Source organism: Oncorhynchus nerka, linkage group LG10, assembly GCF_034236695.1.
Source record: "Oncorhynchus nerka isolate Pitt River linkage group LG10, Oner_Uvic_2.0, whole genome shotgun sequence".
Classification (NCBI taxonomy): Eukaryota; Metazoa; Chordata; class Actinopteri; order Salmoniformes; family Salmonidae; genus Oncorhynchus; species Oncorhynchus nerka.
Genome location: NC_088405.1, coordinates 96383112 through 96410048, shown reverse-complemented (window position 1 = coordinate 96410048; position 26937 = coordinate 96383112). Strand labels below are relative to the sequence as shown.

The 26937-nt window shown below is 41.5% G+C and overlaps 1 protein-coding gene and 1 long non-coding RNA gene across 2 annotated transcripts; both read right to left on the bottom strand.

Moving 5' to 3' along the window:
• Positions 1-8026: 8026 nt before the first annotated feature.
• On the bottom strand, positions 8027-17786 carry LOC115116650 (uncharacterized). The gene is made up of 3 exons (XM_029645142.2): positions 17723-17786; positions 16664-16768; positions 8027-12657 (listed from the first exon to the last, which is right to left on the bottom strand). The coding sequence occupies exons 2-3, from the start codon at positions 16755-16757 to the stop codon at positions 8879-8881; spliced, it is 3873 nt and encodes a 1290-aa protein (XP_029501002.2). The 5' UTR covers positions 16758-16768; positions 17723-17786; the 3' UTR covers positions 8027-8878.
• Positions 17787-19378: 1592 nt separating this feature from the next.
• Positions 19379-20759, bottom strand: LOC115116654 (uncharacterized). Its single transcript, XR_003861570.2, has 2 exons — positions 20568-20759; positions 19379-20314 (listed from the first exon to the last, which is right to left on the bottom strand). It is a non-coding gene; the product is annotated as an uncharacterized LOC115116654 (long non-coding RNA).
• Positions 20760-26937: the final 6178 nt, after the last annotated feature.

The following is a 26937-nucleotide window of genomic DNA, read 5'->3' as shown; positions in this document are numbered from 1 at the left end:
ATGTCCCTGATTAAGAAAATGTTGTCCGTGATTGAGCTTATGTTTGACATGCCCCCTGCACGTTGACCTTGATTTCCCCCACTGGCGCTTGTGCCCTCACCTTGTCTACGGCCTTTATGTGGGCACGCAAAACTCTTTTTCCCCAAATCCTCACACTCAAAACACTGTAGACTATCTGTGCTGGCAAACCATGCGTAGTGCCCCTCCCCGTGCCTCATTTAAAATGCACAATTAGCTGTTGCTCATTGTTATTCAGAAACATAAACACTTGCCTCCAGAATGAAACAACGTGCTTAACGGCATCTGCCTGAAAACCTGCCGACACGAAAACCTTTAGCAAACTTACCAAAACAACTCTTTCCGGAGTTGATCATCCGTAATAAACGGAGGCAAATTTACCACCCTTGTCGAAGGGGTAGAAAGAGGCATAATTGGCACCAACACACCCCTTACAAATATTCCACTAGCAATTAGCCTACAAACCAAATTTGCTCTTTTCATGAACACAACCACAGCTTTGTTCATTCTGGAAGCAGAATGTTTAAGAGAGAGAGAGAGAGAGAGAGAGAGAGAGAGAGAGATCTAAGGCACTGCAACCTAGTACTAGAGGCGTCACTACAGACACTGGTTCAATTTCAGGCTGTATCACAACTGGCTGTGATTGAGCGGTGCACAGTTGGCCCAGCGTCTTCTGGGTTTGGCCGGGGTGGGCCGTCATTACAAATAAGAATTTGTTCTTAACTGACTTGACTAGTTAAAGGAAAAAACATTTAACTAGTGACACATTTCTGGGCAATAACGGTCCATTTAAAATGAATTCATTCTTCCTCTGCCCTTTGGCCTGCAAGTATCAACTCATCAGACGTCATGATACGTCATCAGGAGTGTCCACTTCATTTGAGGGCTGAGGGGAGAGAGTGTGTCTTTTAAGTGTTTGGAATGCAGCAGTTGTGAGTGAAAAAAATAATAAAAAAGGGCTGGGAGTAAGGGACTGTCTAAAAAGTGTGAGAAAGAAAAAAAATATACCTAAAATATCTGCACTGGTTGGAAAACAAGGATCATTTGATGAATCTGTGGAACAATGGAGTTCTTATAGAGAACGTTTGGAGTACTTTGTGTTGGCAAATGGAAGTAAAGCAAAAGTAGTTGACTGTTTCACTGTTTTTATTTATTTTGATTTAATCTTTATTTAAACAGAAAGTCACATTAAGATTAAAAATCTCTTTTACAAGAGAGCCCTGTGCACATTACAATACAAACAGAAAATTAAAACATACACATGTGTATAAAACAATATAATTCAGCACACAATTAACAAAAATAAACATTGCAGCCTAGTATAGCCTGAAAAACCTGGTGATAAATCAAATGATGAAATTGTAGCTACCTTTTAAAAGGACATTATTCTCCCAAACCACTGATAATCACAGCGAGATTCAGGTATCATAAGAAAAATCAAGAGGAGGGATCAAGAGGAGGGAGATCAAATCAAGAGGAGGGATCAAGAGGAGGGAGATCAAATCAAGAGGAGGGATCAAGAGGAGGGAGATCAAATCAAGAGGAGGGATCAAGAGGAGGGAGATCAAATCAAGAGGAGGGATCAAGAGGAGGGATCAAGAGGAGGGATCAAGAGGAGGGAGATCAAATCAAGAGGAGGGATCAAGAGGAGGGAGATCAAATCAAGAGGAGGGATCAAGAGGAGGGAGATCAAATCAAGAGGAGGGATCAAGAGGAGGGAGATCAAATCAAGAGGAGGGATCAAGAGGAGGGAGATCAAATCAAGAGGAGGGATCAAAGAGGAGATCAGGAGATCAAGGGATCAAGAGGAGGGATCAAGAGGAGGGATCAAGAGGAGGGAGAGATCAAATCAAGAGGAGGGATCAAGAGGAGGGAGATCAAATCAAGAGGAGGGAGAGTCAATCTCAAAGTTTGTGGCTGTATTGAAAAAGTTATTTTGGCCGATCACTGAGTGACACTATACGTGATAGGTTGGTGTGTGGCATGCACAGATAGGCAATTCAGAATTGCCTTTTGACTGAGAGTAGCTTAACATTGCAGAGAGCAATAGAAGTGAGGATGTCAATGGAAAGGACAAATAAAGACGCAGAGCAGCTAAGTACATCAACCCAAGTGCGTAAGGTGTCTACGGATTTAAAAAACAAGGCAGTAGGTGGCAAGCCATGCAATCGCTATTGGAAACCAGGTCACTATCGCTGTTGGAAACCAGGTCATGGCTGGAAAAGATCAAACTAAATTGGCAGGAAATTCACATGGTTGCAAAAGAGGACACAGACCTACAAGGAATATTGAAGAAACACGTGGATGTGTTCAATGAAAAACTTGACCGTGAAACCAGACAGCAAGCCAAAATGCATCAAAGCTAGACCTATCCCATACGCCATAAAATCAAAAATTGAAACTGAGCTAAACAGACTAGAGGAGAGTGGAGTATTGGATCCAGTGAAAGTCTGGTAATGTGCAACACCCATCGTTCCAGTCATAAAAAATATTGATAACAGACTCTGTGGTGATTTCAAGTAACCATTAACCCGGTCTTGACTGCTGAAAAGTATCCACTACCCTCATTGACAACCTCTTTTCTTGTTTCAGTAAGATAGGCCTGAAGTAAGTCTATCTACAGATCCATGTGGACCAAGAGTCACAAGAACTGTTGACCGTAGTGACTCACAAAGGACTATACAGGTACTAGAACTGTTGACCGTAGTGACTCACAAAGGACTGTACAGGTACCGGAGGCTTACTTCTGGAATCACCTCAGCTCCGGCCTTGTTTCAGAGAGCTATGGACCAGATGCTCACAATTATGTTCAGAGTTACGACATGTCATCAGTTTCTGCTGATGGACCATAGACCTCTCCCCTCCATCTTTTGTCCCTTCACCTCCATCTTTGGTCCCCACATCAAGTCAGTGCAGTATAACCCTACAACGCGCGCTATCGCTGAAAGATTTGTCTAGTCAATGAAACAAGGTTTAAAATCATCAAAAGGTAATGGGTCCCTCAACAGGCGCCTAAACACCTTCCTGTTGACCTACAGAAACACCCCCCACACTACAACCAAAGTCACACCTGCGTCAGACATAATAAAAATACAGCTTTGCAAGCGACTCAACCTCCTGAGAGCTCCAAAGACTAAACAGGTTGTACAGACACAACAGAGAGCGCGGGTGGAGGGACGAAGCAAAGCAAAAGACAAAAGCTTCATAGTTGGAGAGAGAGTTCTTGCTCGGAACTACTGCAAAGGTCCAAAGTGGATACCAGCAAGAGTGGTTGCAAAAACAGGGCCTGTGTCCTACACAGTTCACACACCGGAGAACATCTGGAGGAGACGTGGATCAACTGTTGCCAGGAACCAACCTCAGAGATGATTCGTGTCAAGTGACAAACCAAGATCAGCTACTGGAGACCTACATCCCTACGAGCCATCACCTGAACATCCACTGCAGCAACCTACAAATGTGGAAAGTGTTCCAGACTCACCTGAACCTGCTAGTGCCTACTCAGGGTACTGTTGCACCCCAGTATGGGCATAGAATATCTATATGATTCTGCTTTTTCCCTTTGGAAAGCTGTCGTGGTTAAGGACAACGTGGTCTTTGATAAGATGACAGAGACGCACATTTGCCCAGGCCAGTAAGCAAATGGTCAGCTGGAGACAGTAAATCTGTTTGCCTCCAGAGAGATAACAGTTGCTTTTACCCAGTTAGACTGGAGACCGTGCTTTTCCATGTCGATGTAAACAACTATCTGTCAAACGGCCCACAGAAACTATATCGCCTGAAGCTTCATTGTAGCTTGTAGATCTGAAAGCGGTTTTGTCCTTACTAGGTTAAAATATCAAATACTAACCTTTTTGTTTGACTCTGGTAAGTCATTTCAAGTCGAAAAGCCTTTTTTGTTGTAGTGACAGTAGAGGGGGATGTTGTTGTAGTGACAGTAGAGGGGGATGTTGTTGTAGTGACAGTAGAGGGGGATGTTGTTGTAGTGACAGTAGAGGGGGATGCTGTTGTAGTGACAGTAGAGGGGGATGCTGTTGTAGTGACAGTAGAGGGGGATGCTGTTGTAGTGACAGTAGAGGGGGATGCTGTTGTAGTGACAGTAGAGGGGGTTGCTGTTGTAGTGACAGATGAGGGGGATGCTGTTGTAGTGACAGTAGAGGGGGATGCTGTTGTAGTGACAGTAGAGGGGGTTGCTGTTGTAGTGACAGTAGAGGGGGATGCTGTTGTAGTGACAGTAGAGGGGGTTGCTGTTGTAGTGACAGATGAGGGGGATGCTGTTGTAGTGACAGTAGAGGGGGATGTTGTTGTAGTGACAGTAGAGGGGGTTGCTGTTGTAGTGACAGTAGAGGGGGATGCTGTTGTAGTGACAGTGGAGTCATCACTATTTTCTGGAGAATAACCTGGTTCTGGTCCAGATGTACCGGACTCCATTTGCCCAAGGGTGGCTCCTAAAAGATTAAATAAACTGTACAGCTGGCCTATGACATCAGCCAATCTACTATTTTAATATATGACTGTGGGCCTTAAGAGAGAAAGAGAGCAAATGGCATAGGGACAGCCTGGTTGAAGTCCTTGTTTTTAATGGTTAGTGCAGTAGATTGTAGAGGGGTTCACATACAGTTCAGAGGCAATCATAATGTATAAATTTAGCCCAAAAACCAAACATGTACTGTCTACTTCATATACTAGTGTTTTTTTTGTTATCCACCCTCTGGTATCTTTCAATACTCATGCTAACATGAACTCAGTAAAAAAAGAAACATCCTCTCACTGTCAACTGTGTTTATTATCAGCTAACTTGACGTGTAGATATTTGTATGAACATAACAAGAGTCAACAACTGAGACATGAACTGAACAAGTTCCACAGACATGTGACTAACAGAAATGGAATAGTGTGTCCCTGGGGGTGTGGGGGGGGGACAAAATCAAAAGTAACAGTCAGTATCTGGTGTGGCCACCAGCTGCATTAATTACTGCAGTGCAGATTTGCCAGTTATTGCTGTGAGATGTTACCCCACTCTTCCACCAAGGTACCTGCAAGTTCCCAGACATTTCTGGGAGGAATGGCCTTAGCCCTCACCCTCCGATCCAACAGGTCCCAGACGTGCTCAATGGGATTGAGATCCGGGCTCTTCGCTGGCCATGGCAGAACCCTGACATTCCTGTTTTGCAGGAAATCACGCACAGAATGAGCAGTATGGCTGGTGGCATTGTCATGCTGGAGGGTCATGTCAGGATGAGCCTGCAGGAAGGTGTCGTGGAAATTTCCTCTATTTACCAAATCATGAGAGCAAACCACACACAAGTCAGAGTTATCACAAGGTCCATCTTTAATTATATGACCTCTATCACAACCCTGTGACTCTCAGATCAATTCAGTGTCTATCAATGAATTCTCTGAGAGTCCCTTACACATTTCAACTGAGATCCTTTATAGCAAAGACACACATAGCCAGACAGCGTAGGCATAATTTATCGTTCAGCTTTGTCTCCTAAACTATGTGCTTTTCTCAAACTCAGAACCATAAACCATCCTCCATATCAACAGCCATATATCAAATCCATCCTATCTTGACAAGATCACAGAGACACACTGACTGGCACACAGACATTGTGGAGCCAAGAGATACATGCTTGACCTCTCCCCTCTCTCCGGCCCAAGCAACTTAGTCTTGACATAGAACAGATACAGTATTATACAAAAATAACATTCTGATGAGAAGTAACTTACAAACATATGATGAATATAAAACATCTTACCTATGTTACCAACTAATTCTGATTATTCCCCAACAAAGGGTACCACATGAGGGAGGAGGATGTCTTCCCTGTAAAGCACAGCATTGAGATTCCCTGCAATGATAACAAGCTCAGTCCGATGATGCTGTGACACACCGCCCCAGACCATGACGGACCCTCCACCTCCAAATCAATCCCGCTTCAGAGTACAGGCCTCGGTGTAACGCTCATTCCTTCGACGATAAACGTGAATTCGACCATCACCCCTGGTGAGACAAAACCACGACTAGTCAGTTAAGAGCACTTTTTGCCAGTCCTGTCTGGTCCAGCGATGTTGGGTTTGTTCCCATAGGCGACGTTGTTGCCGGTGATGTCTGGTGAGGACCTGCCTTACAACAGGCCTACAAGCCCTCAGTCCAGCCTCTCTCCACCTATTGTGGACAGTCTGTGCACTGATGGAGGGATTGTGCATTCCTGTTGTAACTCGGGCAGTTGATGTTGCCATCCTGTACCTGTCCCGCAGGTCTGATGTTCGGATGTACCGATCCTGTGTAGATGTTGTTACACGTGGTCTGCCACTGCGAGGACGGTCAGCTGTCCGTCCTGTCTCCCTGTAGCGTTGTCTTAGGTGTCTCGCAGTACGGACATTGCAATTTATTGCCCTGGCCACATCTTCAGTCCTCATACCTCCTTGCAGCATGCCTAAGGCACGTTCACGCAGATGAGCAAGGACCCTGGGCATCTTTCTTTTGGTGTTTTTTCAGAGTCAGTAGAAAGGCCTCTTTAGTGTCCTACGTTTTCAGAACTGTGACCTTCATTTCCTACCGTCTGGAAGCTGTTAGTGTCTTAACGACCATTCCACAGGTGCATGTTCATTAATTGTTTATGGACAGGCATGGGAAACAGTGTTTAAACCCTTTACAATGAAGATCTGTAAAGTTATTTGGATTTTTATGAATTGTCTTTGAAAGACAGAGTCCTGAGTTTCCGTGAAGTTTGGAATGTTACAAGTTATGACCTTCCACCCCAACCTGGGATGCCTGATGAAGACCTCAGGTTTTAAATGTTAGAGATAAATATAAACTGGGAGCAGCAATGTGTGTTTTCTATGTTTGTATTTTGCATTGTTTATTTGGAGGTTTTGCTGAGTAATAGTGTTTTGTCTGTGATTGTCATTTCTATCGTCTCTTCTTAACTTCCAAAAATGCATACTTTTTAACCCTGGTCTCTGTTTATCTGCAGTTAACTTGTGCGTGAATATGAACTAATCCTGTGAATATTATATGAATGTCATGTGAGCAGTGACTTCTTACCTTATCAGTGCAGGAGTTATGTTATAGAACCCTCTCTCCCATGCCGCTGATAAACATTGTGCACGGCACTGGTGTGCAACAAACCCAGGTGTATGCTTGTACAAAACCACAGTTTTGAAGTCAAATGGCAAATTGTTCGCCTCAGCAGAATCAGGGGCTCTGACCTATGCTCTGAAGAGAATCAGCATCTACCCAGAACTGAGTGCAGAGCTACAGCGATGTGAGATTCCAGCTACACAAGCAAAACCTGAGATACGGCTTCAGCCACTTTGCAACATTAATCTTGAGCTTCCAGAATACAACACGTTTTCCACTGCCCAGGAGGCTCAATACTTTTTCGATAAGAACATCAAGGTGACAAGCCGACAGATCTAGGCAAACCCCAATTTGTCTGGCTCAATATTCAGGTATGCTATACATGCACAATCACATAGCCTAGCCTATGGCTATGATGCTTCCTTCTGCATAAGACAAAGACACCCCTTGAGTTCGTCAGTGATGTGTACGCCAAGGTACTTAACTTTTCACCTTCTCCACTGCGTCCAGTCGATGTGGATATGGAGGGGGGGGGTGCTCCTTCTGCTGTTTCCTGAAGTCCACGATCATCTCCTTTGTTTTGTTGAGGTTATTTTCCTAGCACCACACTCCCAGAGCCCTCATCTCCTCCCTGTAGGCTGTCTTGTTGTTGTTGGTAATCAAGCCTACTACTGTTGTGTCGTCTGCAAACTTGATGATTGAGTTGGAGGTGAGCTTGGCCACGCAGTCATGGGTCAACAGGGAGTACAGGAGGGAGCACGCAACTAACATTTTCTGGACTAACAATGTACGAAATAATACCCCAAAAAATGAAATACTGCAAACTTTTTTAAGGGCTAGAAGCGAGGCAGCCCTCTCGGTCGGCACCATTTTCACAAATGTATGAAAATGCTTAACTCTTGAATTAGGCGAAGACAGTTCTTAATTTTAAAAGCCTTTATTCTTCATTTCCATTGAAATTAACACATTAATGCATATAGGACGTACTGTCATATTCTGTTGGTTGACAATTAAAATCAATCAAAATTGCATGGTAATAGTTACTGTATTCAAAAATGTGTTTGTTTAATTAAGTAAAACCAGTATTCAAGTACGCACTGAGCAAAAACATTAGGAGTGTCAAGAACTGCAAAGCTGCTGGGTTTTTCATGCTGAACAGTTTTCAGTGTGTATCAAAACGGTCCACCACCCAATGGACATCCAGCCAACTTGAAACAACTATGGGAAGCATTGGAGTCAACATGGGCTAGCATCCCTGTGGAATGCTTTCGACACCTTGTAGAGTCCACGTCCCAACAAATTGAGGCTGTTCTGAGGGCAAAATTGGCTGCAACTCAATATTAGAAAGGTGTTCCTAATGTTCTGTCACATACATTTGTTTTTATGTAGATTATATTTCTATATCCACCCCAGAGGTTTGTCACAAAATATTTTCGTCATTTTATAGTCAGTCATGAATATTGAGTAAGAAGATTAATTAAATCACTTTTTGATTCAGTGAAAATTTGTCAACTAAATGGTTGACAAAGTATCAAAAGACTTTACAAATGTGTAAACCTTCAGACACAGATTAAGAATAGACCTTTATATTCCCATCTTTAAAAAAAATTGTAAACTGTGTTTTTAATTGTTTTTTTTCATGTACTTATTACTTTCATAGATCCCCCTTATTTCTATTCTTAGTTGTTGTAATGTCAAGAGGAGAACCTGCAAGTAAGCATGTCATTGTTCTGTTTAAACCATGTGTATCCTGTGCCTATTATTGATTAATTAAGTTTCTCCTGTCCAAGCTCTGAGCACGTCTTGCATTTTTTTAACTCTTGTTGCAATCATCTTAAGTCTGTCTTGTTTCTGCTGAATTCTGCGTCGCTCATCTGGAAGTACATTTTCTCCTCTTGCTATCTTCTCCAGAATCTCAGACTCATTTTTCATCTTCTTCAATCCAATGATTCGATCCTCGAAGCCTGGCTTGCGTTCGTCCTCCTCTGTGCGAATTAGTATCTCAATGTACTCCACAGTGGAGAGAGAGCTTGGCTTCAGGGCAATATCATTTAGCCTCTTAAGACAGTTCGAGGACAACTTGATCAAATACATCAGCTTGTCCTCGATCACATGGAACTCATCCTCAAGCTGCTCCAGCATCTGCTTGTTGGACATAAACTTGCCCTGTGCCTTCATGAAGTTGTCCTTCAGTTCCTGAATCGTCTTTTTCTCTGTCTTTGTTTCATATGTCCATAAGGCTTTTTCCCTTTCGTGCACACCCTCAGAGCAGTTTCCTGGACACATGACACACTTGCCATTGGCATCCATCACGGCACAAGTTTTGATGTTATCCTCATCTGTGAGATAGCAGCAGGTGTGGCATGTGAATTGGCATGTGTTACAGTTCGTAGCAAAACAATTTAATTTGGTTCTCACTGCCACTAGAACATCTACCTCTGTCTCAAAGTCTTTGTTCTGTTTCATGTTCTCATTATCATTCTCCAGACACTGTTTGAAGCTTTTGATCTCATTCAGCATTGACAGACCTGCAGTGATCTGAGGGGTTAGCCGGCTCATGGCCCTTTCCAGACGCTCACGTTCTTCCAACACTTTCTTGGTTAGGGTCAGATCTTTGCATTCAATGGTTTCCAAGGTGTTGAAGAAAGCCTTCATCTGTTTAAAAGTTGACTTCCAGACAATCTTCTCTAGCCCTTCCCCATCATCATCATCATCTGAATCATCTTCATCAGAACTATCCCCTTCCTCCATTTTCTGTGTGTACAAAGATGAATTGTTGAATTTGAAATGAGTTGGAAGTCCCTTCTTGTTCTTCTGACAGGGCAACTCTGCAGCTTGGATTGCCCCTAGCACTGGTATGTCTTTCCCATCAGCAAATGTCACAAGCAACAATATGTTTTCAGCTATGTCCTTTCCAAAGATTGACAGAATGGAGTCAAAAATGTACTTCTGATTGGAACTAAGACGGACGAGGGGTGCCTGAACTACGAAGCAGACGGCATCAATGTGAGCAATCCCTAAGGGGTTACACAAGAATTCCTTCACTTGCTCTGTGATCAATTTATCTTGTGCCATTCCTCTGGTGTCTCCAAACCCTGGTGTGTCAATGATAGTCAGAGAATAAGGAATCTGAAAACCTGGCTGGTTGTAGAGCTCGTATGATGTCACAACTGAAGTCTGACTCTCAGCCTGTGACTTATTGGTCACCTCATGGATGAGCTTAAAGCGATAGCAGTCTTCCCACTTTACACCAAGAATGTAGTTGATCATTACATTGACCAGAGTTGTTTTTCCTGCACCTGTGGACCCCAGAAGCAATATCACCTTGTTATTCACTTGCTCCACTTTCCGGCCAAACATGTACTGGTCAAAACTTTCATTCTGACCAAATTTCTTCCCCAGCATCAGCTTATGGATTGAGGGGTTTCCTTTCTGCAACTTCTGAGATTGTTTGAGGAATCGCTCACTTTTAGCTCCTGTCAATTTGCTTGGTTTTGGTGTGTTATCAGACTCCCCAATGCTGGTCAGTACCATCTCAGGACTTGGTAGACTCCTCCCTTCTTCACCACAGTTAGCAGACACTCTGACACTGTATGCAGTGTCAGCCTCCAGTCCTTTCAGTGTACTCTCTCTAGTGGTGGTTTTGATGGTGTGCCACATCTGATTGTCTGCAGCTTTTGCACACTCTCTGTATTCAACCACATAACCAATGACAGCAACATCTTTCCCCACAACAGTGGGAATGTCCCAGATCACCTTGATGCTGCCTAACTCTATGCTCTTCTCTGTGGGTGGTCCAGGAGGACTGCATGGGCGGGTCCTTACATAATCTGTCCAGTGACTGGAGAAGCTCAGACCAGGTCTACACACCGCCCTACAGCTAAAGCGGTACTCTTTGTAGGGGTCCAAATGCTTGATTGTGACCTGGTTCGTTGTGGCATCAGTGTTGACCTCTGTCCACGCAGAGTCAGCCTGCACAGCCTGGTACAAAACTTGGTATGACTCCACAGATTTGACGCCAAGGTTGGGAGGGTTGATTTGCAAGTGGATACAGTCATGCTCCAGATTCTTGATGGTGGGGATACCTGGCTTTGATGGCAGCTCAAACTGTGGATTCAAAAGAGTCCCTCTTTCATAGATATGGATGGAGGATGCAGTGATGAATTTGTCTGGAATTGAAGCGATGCAGAATGCAAGATTTTCTCTGCCTTTGTTTGACTCTTTGAAGTCTAGGAACAGATGTATGGTTTGCCTGGTTAGGGTGGTTACCTCCCCAGAGTGAAACCACTTTTCTGCACCAGGTTTCTCAGCTATGTTGGGGTTGTAAGGCAACTGAGAACCTGCACTCTTTGATTCCTCCAACAAGTACTTCTCCAAGTCTCCCAGGTACTCCTCTTCCTCATTCAAAGATGACAATGCAAAACAAATGACATAATCATTAGCTTGATCAAGCACTATTTTATCAAATTCACCCCTAGATGACACAACTTGTACCTCTTTCATTATGTCAAGGTAAGAGCTGACAACATTCATCTCTCTCTCTCTGTCGTCCAGGTACGTGATCATGAGGTCATTCTGGAATGGAGAACGTTCTTTGCTGTTGAGCAATTTGATCAGCTCTTCCTCCTCCATTCCTCCTCCTCTTATGTTGGGAAGAACATTGCAGAGACCTTTCTGGAACACCAGCTTGTACTCTGAGCACAAGTCCCTGAACTTGTTGAGCTTGGCTTGGAGTTCAGGGAACATGATAGCCATGTCTTCCTTCATCATGTCCTGGCATTGTACATCAGTATTGTCCAGTCCGTCCAAGAGTCGCTGTGCGCGACGCACCAGGCTAACACTGATCTGCCTGACTAGCTGGGCAGCTGCAGAGTCCAGGTTCTTGAGAGGATAGAGCCAGACGGTCATGGGCACAGCATGTTCTCCGTTCTCCCCTAGTCGACTTGACAGGCCAGCATACACCTTCATGGCATCTTCAAAAGTGACAGGGTTGTTTTCTAGTGCAAAATCACCATGGAAAGTGCAGTTGAATTTATTGGCCTCTCTCTGCTCTTCCTCACTCATCTTCAGTGATGTCTGCCCCTCTATTGACATGAGGGGGATCCTTTTGATTGCAACATTCAAGTTTCCCTGAATATCCTGGTGGTTTTCTCCCGAGGAAACTTTGCTGTCAAAAACGAAGAAGGCCTGTGCTCCATAGAGCAGGGCAGTCACGACATGGGTTGCAGAGCCCTCTTGGAAGACATTACTGTGTTTCACATTTCCTGCTCCCAGGTGATCCATGTTCAGCTGCTCAAAGCGAGTGGTGGTACGATACTGTAGAGTAACCCTAGACTGATGCTTTGAGGTCTTTTTGTCGTGTAAGTATTCAGCAGAACCTTTTACACTGACTAAGCCACATAGGAAACTGGCTTCCAGAGATGCAGAGACATTCAAAGCTTCTGACTTGTGTTCAGTTGAGTCTGTAGCAATCATTTTGAATTCCGTGTTTGGTTGTGGAGAGACATCTATTTGTTTCTGCAGCATCTCAGCATCCCAGAGTGTGATACCTTTGATGAAGGAGACAAACAAGGACCAAAGAACATATCATATGTAAAAATAAAAAAAATCTTACATGTACTGTTATTCATATTACCTTTGTGAATATATTGTTTCTATGCGCTACTGTATGCAACAATCAGAGTTAAATATTCTGCTCAGTTTGCAGGGATTACAGGTCTTGCATGTTGACCTTAAAGGTACAATCAGCAGTTCCTTGTCTGATTTAAAATATATAAAAATATAAACTCAGCAAAAAAAGAAACTCTCACTGTCAACTGCGTTTATTTGCAGGAAACTTAACATGTGTAAATATTTGTATGAACATAAGATTCAACAAGATTCAACAACTGAGGCATAAACTGAACAAGTTCCACAGACATGTGACTAAAAGAAATGGAATAATGTGTCCCTGAACAAAGGGGGAGGGGTCAAAATCAAAAGTAATAGTCAGTATCTGGTGTACATCTCCTCCTCATGGACTGCACCAGATTTGCCAGTTCTTGCTGTTAGATGTTACCCCACTCTTCCACCAAGGCACCTGTAAGTTCCTGGACATTTCTGGGAGGAATGGCCTTAGCCCTAACCCTCTGATCCAACAGGTCCCAGACGTGCTCAATGGGATTGAGATCCGGGCTCTTCTCTAGCCATGGCGGAACCCTGACATTCCTATCTTGCAAGAAATCACGCATAGAATGAGCTGGTGGCATTGTCATGCTGGAGGGTCATGTCAGGATGAGCCTGCAGGAAGGGTACCACATGAGGGAGGAGGATTTCTTCCTTGTAACGCACAGCATTGAGATTCCCTGCAATGACAACAAGTTCAGTGCGATGATGCTGTGACACACCGCCCCAGACCATGACGAACCCTCCACCTCCAAATCGATCCTGCACCAGAGTACAGGCCTTGGTGTAACGCTCATTCCTTCGACGATAAACGTGAATTCGACCATCACCCCCGGTGAGACAAAACCGCTACTCGTCAGTGAAGAGCACTTTTTGCCAGTCCTGTCTGGTCCAGCGATGGTGGGTTTGTGCCCATAGGCGACATTGCCGGTGATGTCTGGTGAGGACCTGCCTTACAATAGGCCTATAATCCCTCAGTCCAGCCTCGCTCAGCCTATTGCGGACAGTCTGAGCATTGATGGAGGGATTGTGCGTTGCTGTTGTAACTTGGGCAGTTGTTGTTGCCATCTTGTACCTGTCCCTCAGGTCTGACGTTCGGATGTACTGATCTTGTGCATGTGTTGTTACACGTGGTCTGCCACTGTGAGGACGATCAGCTGTCCGTCCTGTCTCCCTGTAGCGCTGTCTTAGGCATCTCACAGTACGGACATTGCAATTTATTGCCCTGGCCACATCTGCAGTCCTCATGCCTCCTTGCAGCCTGCCTAAGGCACGTTCACGCAGATGAGCAGGGACCCTGGGCATCTTTCTTTTGGTGTTTTTCAGAGTCAGTAGAAAGGCCTCTTTAGTGTTCTAAGTTTTCATAACTGTGACCGTATTTGCCTACTGTCTGTAAGCTGTTAGTGACTTAACGACCGTTCCACAGGTGCATGTTCATTAATTGTTTATGGTTCATTGAACAAGCATGGGAATGAAGATCTGTGACGTTATTTGGATTTTTACGAATGATCTTTGACAGACAGGGTCCTGAAAAAGGAATGTTTCTTTTTGTGCTGAGTGTATGTACAGTATATATATATATATATTATTAACTCAGCAGGAGACTCTCACATTTTTGCTTAGATCTGAGATTTATAGCTGTGGTCTAAAATGACTTGCTGCTAGCTTATCTCATAGGCCAACCTGGCACAATTAGCCACTGCTGAGGACGACCACCTGAGCACAATTCATATCCAGTAACAGAATAACAAATCAACCTATCAAAGACCTTACAAGGTAGAAACACCATCCATTCTCATTTGTTAAACAGGTCAATATGGACACCAAAGGGAGATCCTAAAACCTCCAACTTCAAGGTTTATTTTTTGACTCAGTTTAAGGTGTGGCAAAATATAGTGTCTTCAGAGAGTGTTCACACCCCTTGACTTTTTCCACATTTCGTTTTGTTACAGCCTGAATTTAAAATGAATACCCCATAATGTCAAAATGGAATTGTGTTTTTAGAAATCTTTACAAAGCTGACATGTCTTGAGTCAATATGTTTTTGTAACATAAGTTACAGCACCCACTTTGTGTGCAAAAATAGTGTAACATTTTATTTTTGATTGACTACCTCATCTCTGTAACACATACAATTATCTGTAAGGTCCCTCAGTCGACCAGTGAATTTCAAACACAGATTCAACCACAAAGGCCAGGGAAGTTGTCCAATGCCTCACAAAGGACATCTATTGGTAGATGGGCAGACACTGAATATCCCTTTGAGCATGGTGAAGTTATTCATTACATTTTGGATGGTGTATCAATACACACAGTCACTACAAAGTTACAGCAGTCCTTCCTAACTCAGAAAACCGGAGAGGAAGAAAACCGCTCTGGGATTTGACTGTGAGTCCAATGGTGACTTTTTAAACAGTTGGAGTTTAATGGCTGTGATAGGCGAAAACTGATAGATCAACAACATTGTAGTGATTCCACAATACTAGTAGTAGTTCATCTAAATGATAGAGTGAAAAAAATAAAGCCTGTACAGTATAGTAATATTCCAAAATATGCATCCTGTTTGCAATAAGGCACTAAAGTAAAGTTGGAAGAAAATATGGCAAAGAAATTAACTTAATGTCCTGAATACAAAGCGTTAGGTATGAGGCAAATACAACACATCACTGAGTATCACTCTTCATATTTTCAAACATGGTGGTGTTATGGTATGCTTGTCATTGCCAAAACACAAGGCCAAATATACACTGGAGTTGCTTACCAGGATGACATGGAATGTTCCTGATTGGCCTGGTTACAGTTTTGACTTAAACCGGCTTGAAAATCAATCTTAATGTATCTAAGTAACATGTTTTCACTGTGCCATTATGGGGTATTATGTGTAGATGGGTGAGGAAAAAAAATATTTAATCCATTTTGAATTCCGGCTGTATCACAAAATATGGAATAAGTCAAGGGATATGAATACCTGTATGTTGTATGATGCTTCTTTGATTGAGCTACTAACATCCAAATTCAAAATGTTTGCTTATAGTTTCACACACATCCTTGTGCTTTTACAGAAAAAAAAACTTTTAGGAGGTTCAGTGTTGCGGAATAGGTGTCCCTAATGTTTTACACTTAGTTTATGTGAACTCAACTGGGCACAGTAAAAGGAGAGCTCAAACACAAGAACAACTGGCAACCAATTGTTTTACACTCAAATATGAACTGGGCAGAGATTCTATCTAAAACTATATGATCACAATCTGTTTCACTTGTCTCTTGTCTCTTGTCTCCACCCCTAACAGGTGTCACACATTTGTCTCCATTATCCCCTGTGTATTTATACCAGTGTTTTCTGTTCTTGTTTTTGAGTCTTTATAGTCTTCTCAACACACTAACTCAAATGTAATTCTACATTTCAAAGGGAGAAACGTAATGGGGGATAGGAAGTTGCAACAATTTTCAGGAAATCCGGACTCTACACTGTTAGCAGTCATGTTACTACTTTTGATCAAAAACAAAGACATACAAAAACATAGAAAAAGGCACATAGAATGCCCACCCAAATCACACCCTGACCAAACCAAAATAGAGACATAAAAACCTTAATTTGAATAGCAGAACTTGCCAGTGGACTTCTGGTGAGGACACTTTTGTGAAAAAGTTTTGGATCATAGTCCAACTACGTCAACGATTTTAATTGGCTAATTCAGAATCTGTTACCTGATATAATTATGTGCTCAGCTGGTCGTCCTCAGCATAGTGGATAATTGTGCCAGGTTGGACAATGAGAAAACTAGCAGCTAGCCATTTTGGTGTGAGCTATTGTTTGAGCATACATTTTTTGGGACCACAGGAGACCAAAAACTTTCAGATTTCACTGAGAAAATTGTAAATGTTAACTACCTGGAATGAGAACGTCCCTCCGGCAGTCATACAGCATCCCCAGCTGGAAGGGTCGGCCGAGACCAGCTAGTTCAATTGTCTCAGAGTCAGACATGACTCACTGTTCTGAAAACACAACATGCCAGGGGTTAATGCACATCTGTTAGATATATGTTAGAACCAGGGCTTGCCCGTATTATGTAGAGCACTAGAAAATAATTTGATGGTAAAACTTTTGAGTACTTTATTGAAATCAGAATGGTCAATGTTATTACGACTTTAGAAATAGTTCAGGAAGTGGCTCCTGATCTGTGACCTGATCTTTTTTTCTGTAACTCCTTATCCTTAAGTCTGCAAATTCTCACAGTATCTTGAGGGAATTTGGGACTTATGTATGATGCATGATTAAATGACAAAAAAATAAGAAATTAGCAATGTCACTAAATCAAAGCCAAACAAACAAGATAATGGGCTAGCTAGCTGGTTAAATTGTGTTTGTCCTTTTCTTGTACCAAATTAAAAGTAATGCGAATACTTCCATGACAAAGGCTATTGTCTCTGCCATCTCACTAGTTATCTAGCTACCATCTACCATGCCAGCTTACTGGCACAACGTTCATGCGGAAAGGAAGGAAGATGCATCTCTTTTTTTGCAGATAAAACCTTCCCAGTTCTCATTGATTAAGGATTATGTACTTCTTTGTGTCCTTATTAGTTACTCCAAAACTCAAATGGTAAGGTTGAGGATTTATGTTATAACAACACAAACACTAGTTAAGAGTGTGTGTTGATGAGCACATAAGTATCCTGTTAAATCATTGATACAGAATGTACAATAGTAGGAAAGACCATGGTGCAAGCATTGTTGTTACCATTGAGCAACCCAAAATACCACTAAATCCAAACACAAAATAACAAAAGGTATATTTCAAAACCACTATATGAAATAACCTTAATTAAAAATATATATATACATCAATGACCGCATAATGATTGTGCATAAGGTTTAAAGTTCACTGTGTGATGGGTACAAAATAAGTATGGAGGTCAGTCAACAGATATATTATTGGAGTCACTCACATTCTTGTCTTCCTTCTCAGTCTGTAGCTGTCATTGAATGTGATGATCAGCATTGAGAAATTAATATCATGTGCTTTTTTTAACGAAACTGTGGTCCCAGGAGGAGCTTCACACAACTGATTGTCTGTCATCATGTGACACTCACCCGTCAAATCAGTTTTGCAGAGATCAGAGTACAGAATGAACGTTGTAAGTGCAGCTATAACCACGTTTCAAATAAGTTACTGTTTTTGTAGCTGCCTCAACAAGAATTCAGTGTGGAAGGCTAAGATGGTTGGAACCTCAATATATTTTATACTATCCTACACCTTTTAGGCTGGAAGAGCATCGCCTTTTTCCTCTAATACCTGTATATACACTGAACAAAAATATAAAAGCAACATGTAAAATGTTGGTCCCATGTTTCATGAGCTGAAATAAAAGATCCCAGAAATGTAACATATGCACAAAAACGTATTTCTCTCACATTTGGTGCACAAATTTGTTTACATCCCTGTTAGTGCACATTTCTCCTTTGCCAAGATAATCCATCCACCTGACAGGTGTAGCATATCAAGAAGCTGATTAAACAGCATGATCATTACACAGGTGCACCTTGTGCTGGGGACAATAAAAGGCCCTCTAAAACGTGCAGTTGTGTCACACAACACAATGCCCAAGACTCAAGTTTTGAGGGAGGGTGTAATTGGCGTACTGACCACAAGAATGTCCACTAGAGCTGTTGTCACATAATGTAATGTTAATGTTTAATTTCTCTACTGTAAGGCGTTTTAGAGAATTTGGCAGTACATCCAATTGACCTCTCAACCGTAGACCACGTGTATGGCATTGTGTGGGCGAGCGGTTTGCTGATGTCAACGTTGTGAACATTGCCCTATGGTGGCGGTGGGGTTATGGTATGGGCAGGCTAACTAACACAATTGCATTTTATCAATTGCAATTTGAATGCACAGAAATACCATGACAAGATCTTGAGGCCCATTTTTTTAAGGTATCTGTGACCAACAGATCCATATTTGTATTCCCAGTCATGGGAAATCTATAGATTAGGGCCTAATGAATTTATTTCAATTTACTTATAAACTGTAACTCGGTAAAAATGTTGCATGTTAATGTTACATGTTGCTTTTTTCCCCCAGTATAATTAATTAAAATTAACATTGAAATAGATTTCAATTAATTTATCTAATATTAAATGTAATGCTTTTCATCCAATGTTTACTACCTGTAAATTAATTTATTTGAATGTATTTGAATATTTATGATTGCAAACACAAAATGACTAAGACACTGAAACAAACAGTTTCTACAGCCACCATGGTTATTTTCTGACCCTGCAGGGCATTTATGAATGTCTTGAATAACGATCTGGCCTCAATGGCCATGTGCTCTTATAATCTCCAACCGGCACAGCCAGAAGAAGTCTGACCAGCTCTCGGAGCCTGGTTCCTCTCTAGGGTTCTTCTTCTTCCTGTCTTCTTCCTGTCTTCTTCCTGTCTTCTGCATTGCTTTGCTCTTTTGAGTTTTGAGTATCTGTAAAGCACTTTGTGAAAACTGCTGATGTAAAAAGGGTTTTATGAAATAAATGTGATTGACATTGTTATTCATGTAATATTGTTGAGATGAGTAAAATGCAAATGTAAAAAGGACAAACTGTAATTTCCTGAATAGTTTTATTTGAGTTGTTGGTATATCATAAACAGCATATTTAATATTTGTATTTCGATGTGTGACAGCCAAATAATTATGCATGTGAAGAAATAATTAGAAATGCAGAAATAAAAAAATGTATGAGTTATATAATGAAATTACTGACATGTTAAATGTGTTACATCTTTTTAAAAAGACAAATCCATTTAAATATTTTCCCTTGTCTGTTATGTAGGAATTTACCATATTAAAGATGTAGATAATTATACCCAATGAAACTGTACTAATTAACATTTTATCATACTTTCAGGCTAATTTCAGGCCATTTTATCATACTTTCAGGCTAATTTCGGGCCAATTTATCATACTTTCAGGCCAATTGCAATTACTTGTAAAATAATTTAAATCGAAAATAAAAAGAGACGCGTGTACGTACACATGCCTTTTGGTAAAACAAGACTACTCTTACATTTTTATGATTTGTAAGTGAACTCAATTAATTAATTAATTGACAAGTTCAGTGTCATCTAACGGTTAACATGATCCCCTACTGCTCAACCTTAGACACATTTTCTACAGCTTTATCATCTCCTTTTTCCACAGTTTCATCTTTTTCATCTCCTCTTGATTCTTTCAGTTCTTTATGTATGCGGGTCCTTTCATCTTCTTCTTTCATTCTTTCTGATTCATGATGTATTTTTCTCTGTCTCTCCAGCTCCTCTACTTGTTCTTTGGCCATCCGTTGTTGTGTTTCCATCCTCACTTTCTCTGCCTGGAGCTGAAGGTATTCATGCTGAACTCGACTCCTTTCTGCCTCTGCTGCCTCTGCCCGTCGTCGGGATTCATGGTCCTCTACGTACTGTGTTCTTACAGGTTGTTGACCCATGTTTTATTTTCTCGACAATTGGTCTGACTTAACTGCAACTGATTCTTCGAGATGAGCTATCAAATAGAAAAATAGAATATAAATGCTTTATAAGGAGAGAATATTAAACTATATTCAATATGCTTGTGAATGTAAATTGCCAAAACTGACTAACAGGACAAAACATTTGGCATATTTTGATTATTTTTTACTAATAATACATGTATAACAAAGTACTAATTAACTAAGTATTTTAGCAAATAGCATGCATGTAATCAAACAAAAACTGATATGCCCTGTGTAGGGAATAAATAACTATGTATAGCCTACCTTACTGTCCTCTTTTATAAGCTGTCTGGATGTGGGTCCCTGCTGTGTTAGTCAGTGGTTATGTAGTTAGAAAGACAACAACAAGCTAGGGGAGCTGCCCAGTGATGTGTATTTGACAGATGTAAAGAGAAGACAATGGTTGCACACACATGCGCAAACACACACATACAAGTAAATGCAGTCTGAGATGATACCTTGTCTTCTGATTTTACATCAACCTTATTGCAGTCAGTTATTTTTATTACAACTCATTCATTTTAGTACACAGTGGAAGTCTTTTTCTCAGATTTTCTCTAAACTTTTATGAGTACAATGCCCATACACTGGTAGTTAAAAGTGAATGTAAACTTTATCGCATTGTCCTTACTGCAGTGTGAGCTCTTTTGATTGATATTGATGTACGTGCAATAACACAATACTTTGTATTGTAAAGCGTAACTATAAACGTGGTGTAATAACCATAGCTAGGTTTTATGATTCTTGATAAAAACGATCCTCTACAGCCAATTTCTCATCTAAAAGTTAATATTTGACTGTTAACAACTCATTCAGGGCCAGCATTGTCCTTCTGACTACGATTTACAACTGTGATGAGATGGCACTTCCCTGATGCACGTCACTTACTGCAGAGTGAGCTCTTTTGAATGACATTGGTACATGCAGAAACACAATACGGTGTATTGTAAAATATAGCTTAAACTTTAAACTTGGTATAATGACTGTATCAACGTTTTATGATGACAATTTCCATATGCTGGTACAGTAGGTGTCAGTTATTGCACCTCTCATAAACAGGTGGTCTACTCAGCTAGCCAGCACCTCTCCTAAACAGGTGGTCTACTCAGCTAGCCAGCACCTCTCCTAAACAGGTGTTCTACCCTGCTAGCCAGCACCTCTCCTAAACAGGTGGTCTACTCAGCTAGCCAGCACCTCTCCTAAACAGGTGTTCTACTCTGCTAACCAGCACCTCTCCTAAACAGGTGTTCTACTCAGCTAGCCAGCACCTCTCCTAAACAGGTGTTCTACTCTGCTAGCCAGTACCTCTCCTAAACAGGTGTTTTACTCTGCTAGCCAGCACCTCTCCTAAACAGGTGTTTTACTCTGCTAGCCAGCACCTCTCCTAAACAGGTGTTCTACTCTGCTAGCCAGCACCTCTCCTAAACAGGTGGTCTACTCAGCTAGCCAGCACCTCTCCTAAACAGGTGTTCTACTCAGCTAGCCAGCACCTCTCCTAAACAGGTGTTCTACTCTGCTAACCAGCACCTCTCATAAACAGGTGTTCTACTAAGCTAGCCAGCACCTCTCCTAAACAGGTGGTCTACTCAGCTAGCCAGCACCTCTCCTAAACAGGTGTTCTACTCTGCTAACCAGCACCTCTCCTTAACAGGTGGTCTACTCAGCTAGCCAGCACCTCTCCTAAACAGGTGTTCTACTCTGCTAACCAGCACCTCTCCTAAACAGTACCTAAATAATACATCACTGAACATAAACTCTTTAATCCCCCTCAGTCACTCCCACCTATCACCATAGATAGAAACCAAACAAGGGTGGTCTATGTGCCATATATTTTTCAATTGTGCTGTGATGTTTTACATACATGTTTTTGCAGTATTACTTCAGTGCCTTGTTGTAAACAGGATGCATGTTTTGGAATATTTGTATTCTATACTGGCTTCCTTCTTTTCACTCTGTCAATTAGGTTAGTATTGTGTAGTAACTACAATGTTGTTGATCCATCTTCTGTTTTATCCTATCACAGCCGTTAAACTCTGGTAAAAATCCCTGAGGGGTTTCTTTCCTCACCGGAAACTGAGTTAGGAAGGATGCCTCTATCTTTGGGCTTTACATAGGCTTTTAGGGAACTCATACACTTCTGTAAGTGTCACCGACGCTACAAAAATGTACATGTTCAACATTATTAACATGTTATAACTATGCAACAGAACAGATGAACAATAATGATATTTACTCTGATGGGTGGCTAAAAATAACTATATGAACGCCATACCCCTACTAAGACCTCTAGTCTTCTGACCTGACCCGCTGGCTCTTATCGCAATAACCCAACCCCTAGGATCAATAGCGCATCAGTTAAAAAAAATAAACAACCCAAGTTAGTGACCCAATGCCTGCAAGCCAGCAGTTGGATCAACCAAACAACCCAGCATTTTTTAGAATGTGGAAAGCTAGCGGTTATGTCTCCCTTTGTAATCCGTGATAGTTTGCAAGCCCTGCCACATCCAACGAAAGGTTTTGATTTTTGTCCTGTATTTACGCTTTGCCTGTTTGATGGCTCGTCAGAGGTTATAGCGGAATTTCTTATAAGCGCCCGGATTAGTGTCCCGCTCCTTGAAAGCAGCAGCTCAATCATATCAAGAAGTGCACTGGGATAATCATATTTGATGAAATATAACAGAACAGATAAACTGGAATGACGTTCACTCTCACGGGATGGGTTGCCAAAAATACCACACTGAAAGCCACACCACCAATAAGCCACGAATATGACATCATTGAGGCATATGTCACTGTGCTTCTATGGCCATATGTACCATTTAGTTTGATAACAGCAAACAAGATAGCTCATAATTCAGTGCCTTTATCACAGTCAACACGCTTATATTTTAGCTTTAATTAGCTGAAGAAAATGCAAACTTTTCTCTCAGCCTCATGGCAAAATGTGTAGAATAGCATAAGATGAGCAATGAAAAAACTGCACATTTTCCTCTCTGCCCAATGGCAAAATGTGTAGAATTGCAGGAAATTAGCTTTAAAAAAGCAAAATTTTCTTTCAGCCTCATGGCAAAATGTGTAAAATTGCAGGAAGTTAGATGCTTTCCCAAATGGCAAAATGTTTTGATTATTATGCCAATGTTCTCTATGATTGAGTGGTGGGATGTTTACAATCCAAACCAAGGAATAATGACAGGTTTTGAATGAAAGACAAGTGTGAGTTTTGTACTAGGAGTTGTGAAAATGTACCACATACTTGTGAAAAATAGTACAAAGCGATAAAAAACGAACCTTTAACTGCAGTGGGTTAAATCCAGGGTCTCACAGAGTGATTCTTGGTAGTCTTAATAAACAAATCTACTTTGAAACCAAAGTATACACCTCACACACATGGTTGTGGGCTTAAAATGTTTTACACTTTATAGACATCACAGAAGACTGAAATATAACAAAACCATTTGACATAGAAACACCTGATTTTCAACAGTTTAAAAAAAAGTAATGTTAATTAATTACGAAGTTCTGAAAAATATTAAATAACATTCCACCCATGAGGCCACTAGAGGGCAAATTGATCATTTGACTACAGGAAAGGGCTACACTCATTTTATTAGATTAGTTGAGTCAGCAATCACTAGATCGATAAGTTCTGTCAGCAATCACTATATTGATTAGTTGTGTCAGCAATCAGATTGACAATTCTGCTTCCTTGTCTGCTTCCTTGTGAGCTGCAGTTTGAGGGGAGAAGTGAATTCTCCCCTCAGCGATTACAGTAGTCTAAGGCAGTGGACAGCACAAGAAAAATTATCTACTTTCCGTTCTCGCTATATATTGCTCAGCTATATGCTATTGCAGTCAAGTGTTTAACAATAAAAAATAAATTACAAGAGTTACATAAACATAAATGCAGAAGGCTGGTCAAGATAAAACATTTAAAAAGTAGTTTGAAGGCTTTAAAATGGTGAGTGCAAAGGTCTAAAAACAAACTTATTTGGCAGAGACTCATATATTCATGAGAAGACCTTGATTTAATCTTTGTTACATTTTTATGATTTTTTCTGCAATCTTCATTGTCTTACAACGTAGAGAACATTCTTTAATATCACTGGTCTAGGGACGATATAAGGTTGTTTTGCAACTCTTTCACTGAGGAAAGATTATTGTTAAAACTCTAGAGAACAGATAGTTATATTGTAATGGCTCTCCAATGTTTTGATTTGTAAAGTGTCCATTAATGTATTGGTTGGTTTCGCTCTCCGCCTACATGGTTGCTACTTATTGTTTTTGGGATACGTAGAATTCATAAAGCCTGATATAAATAGTCATAATGCCCTTAATATCAGTCAGTGGCGGTTGGTGCCGTTTAAGATGAGGGAGGACTTTTTTTTATGAGCATGGCCTTACTTCTATTCCAGCATATTGGATAACTGTCATTCATATTCCATTCACCCAGATCAAATGAACATCTTAGTTACTACATGATACTCAAATTACATGATACTCAAATGTTCCCTGTACCATTCATGAGGTTGCAACAACCTAACCTATTAATTAATGTTAACAATGTAGGTGCACAGGTCAGAAAAAATAATAACCAAGCTGAAAGACTGACACATTCAGTACCGCCTTGCACATTCTTGACTGCATCTAGCTGATCTAGGGTGTAGTCATAAGTCCAACAGTTGCAAACGAAGGTTTCTACTGGACAAATTCAGGTATGTTTATCCCCGTTTCATACCTGATCACACGCAAACACAGTTCACTTTCATAGCAACCACATACAAACAGCATGAAAATCACTCTTTGCTGTATAATTCCTTCTCGCATCTACTCGCTCTCCTCCTCACCTTTTCCCTTCACTTGTGGGCAGCTGTATGTGACCAGGCGAAAAAACCTATAACTGCTGCACACATCATAGTCAACATAGCTACTAGAATGAACTAAACCCGCTATAATCAGTACAGTGTACAGCTAGCAAGCAGTTAGCAGCTACACCATAGGCCCCAGTGGCAATACATTTATAAAACCAAAAGTTTACCTTGACTTGGAAGAGTTCCCGTGTTGGATAGCCATGGTCAGCTTGCTAACATAGCATCCCTCTCTTTATGAGCCAGGTGTTTGAGTAGGCTAAACTAACTAGCTGCTTTCTCTCTCGCTTTTCCCTTCATGTTTTAAGAAATTGACTTGTTCAAAACTGTTCAACTATTGTCTTTCTCTCTCTTTGAGTCAACTACTCACCATTTTATGCACTGTACAGTCGTGGCCAAACGTTTTGAGAATGACACAAATATTACTTTTCACAAAGTCTGCTGCCTCAGTTTGTATGATGGTAATTTGCATATACTCCAGAATGTTATGAAGAGTTAATTGCAAAGTCCCTCTTTGCCATGCAAAACAACTGAATCCCAAAAGAACATTTGCACTGCATTTCAGCCCTGCCACAAAATGACCAGCTGACATCATGTCAGTGATTCTTTCTTTAACACAGGTGTGAGTGTTGACGAGGACAAGGCTGGAGATCACTCTGTCATGCTGATTGAGTTTGAATAACAGACTGGAAGCTTCAAAAGGAGGGTGGTGCTTGGAATCATTGTTCTTCCTCTGTCAACCATGGTTACCTGCCGTCATCATTGCTTTGCACAAAAAGGGCTTCACAGGCAAGGATATTGCTGCAAGTAAGATTGCACCTACATCAATCAATTATCTGATCATCAAGAACTTTAAGGAGAGGTTCAATTGTTGTGAAGAAGGATTCAGGGCGCCCAAGAAAAGTCCAGCAAGCGCCAGGACCGTCTTCACCAATGTTGCCTCTTGCCCCTTCGACTCTCTTCACCGCCTCCACATAAGAGATATGCTGCAAAGCCCTGACCCTTTGCGCCTCAACCTCATTCAAAGATTAGGCGGTCACCTTTGTTGTTACTTGAATTTGGGGAGGCATTTTGAAAAGTAGTTGCTGTCAACTGGCGCTCCGGATCAGCTACTATACCCAGCTCATAACCGTTGCTGCAGTTCCCAACCCTACTCTATTCCGTTTCTCCCAAAGTTTACTCCCACTATCCTTTATTTTATTGTATTTTATTTGTACTTTTACCCCTTTTCTTCCCCAATGTCATGGTATCCTACTGGTAGTTACAGTCTTGTCTCATCGCTGCAACTCCTGTACGGACTTGGGAGAGGTGAGAGCCATGTGTCCTCCGAAACACGATCCAACCAAGCCGCACTGCTTCTTGATACAATTTCCACTTATCCCGGAAGCCAGCCACATCAATGTGTCGGAGGAAACACCGTACACCTGGCGACAATGACAGCGTGCATGCGCCCGGCCCGCCACAGGAGTCGCTAGAGCGCGATGAGACATCCCTGCCAGCCAAACCCTGCCTTAACCCGGATGACGCTGGGCCAATTTTGAGCCGCCCCATGGGTTTCCCGGTCGTGGCCAGCTGCGACCGAGCCTGGACTCGAACAAGAATCTCTATGTCATATTATAATAGAGATAGTTGATCTAGCTGGTCTGTCATAATATAATAGAGACAGTAGATCTAGCTGGTCTGTCATAATATAATTGAGACAGTAGATCTAGCTGGTCTTTCATAATATAATAGAGACAGTAGATCTAGCTGGTCTTCCATATTATAAT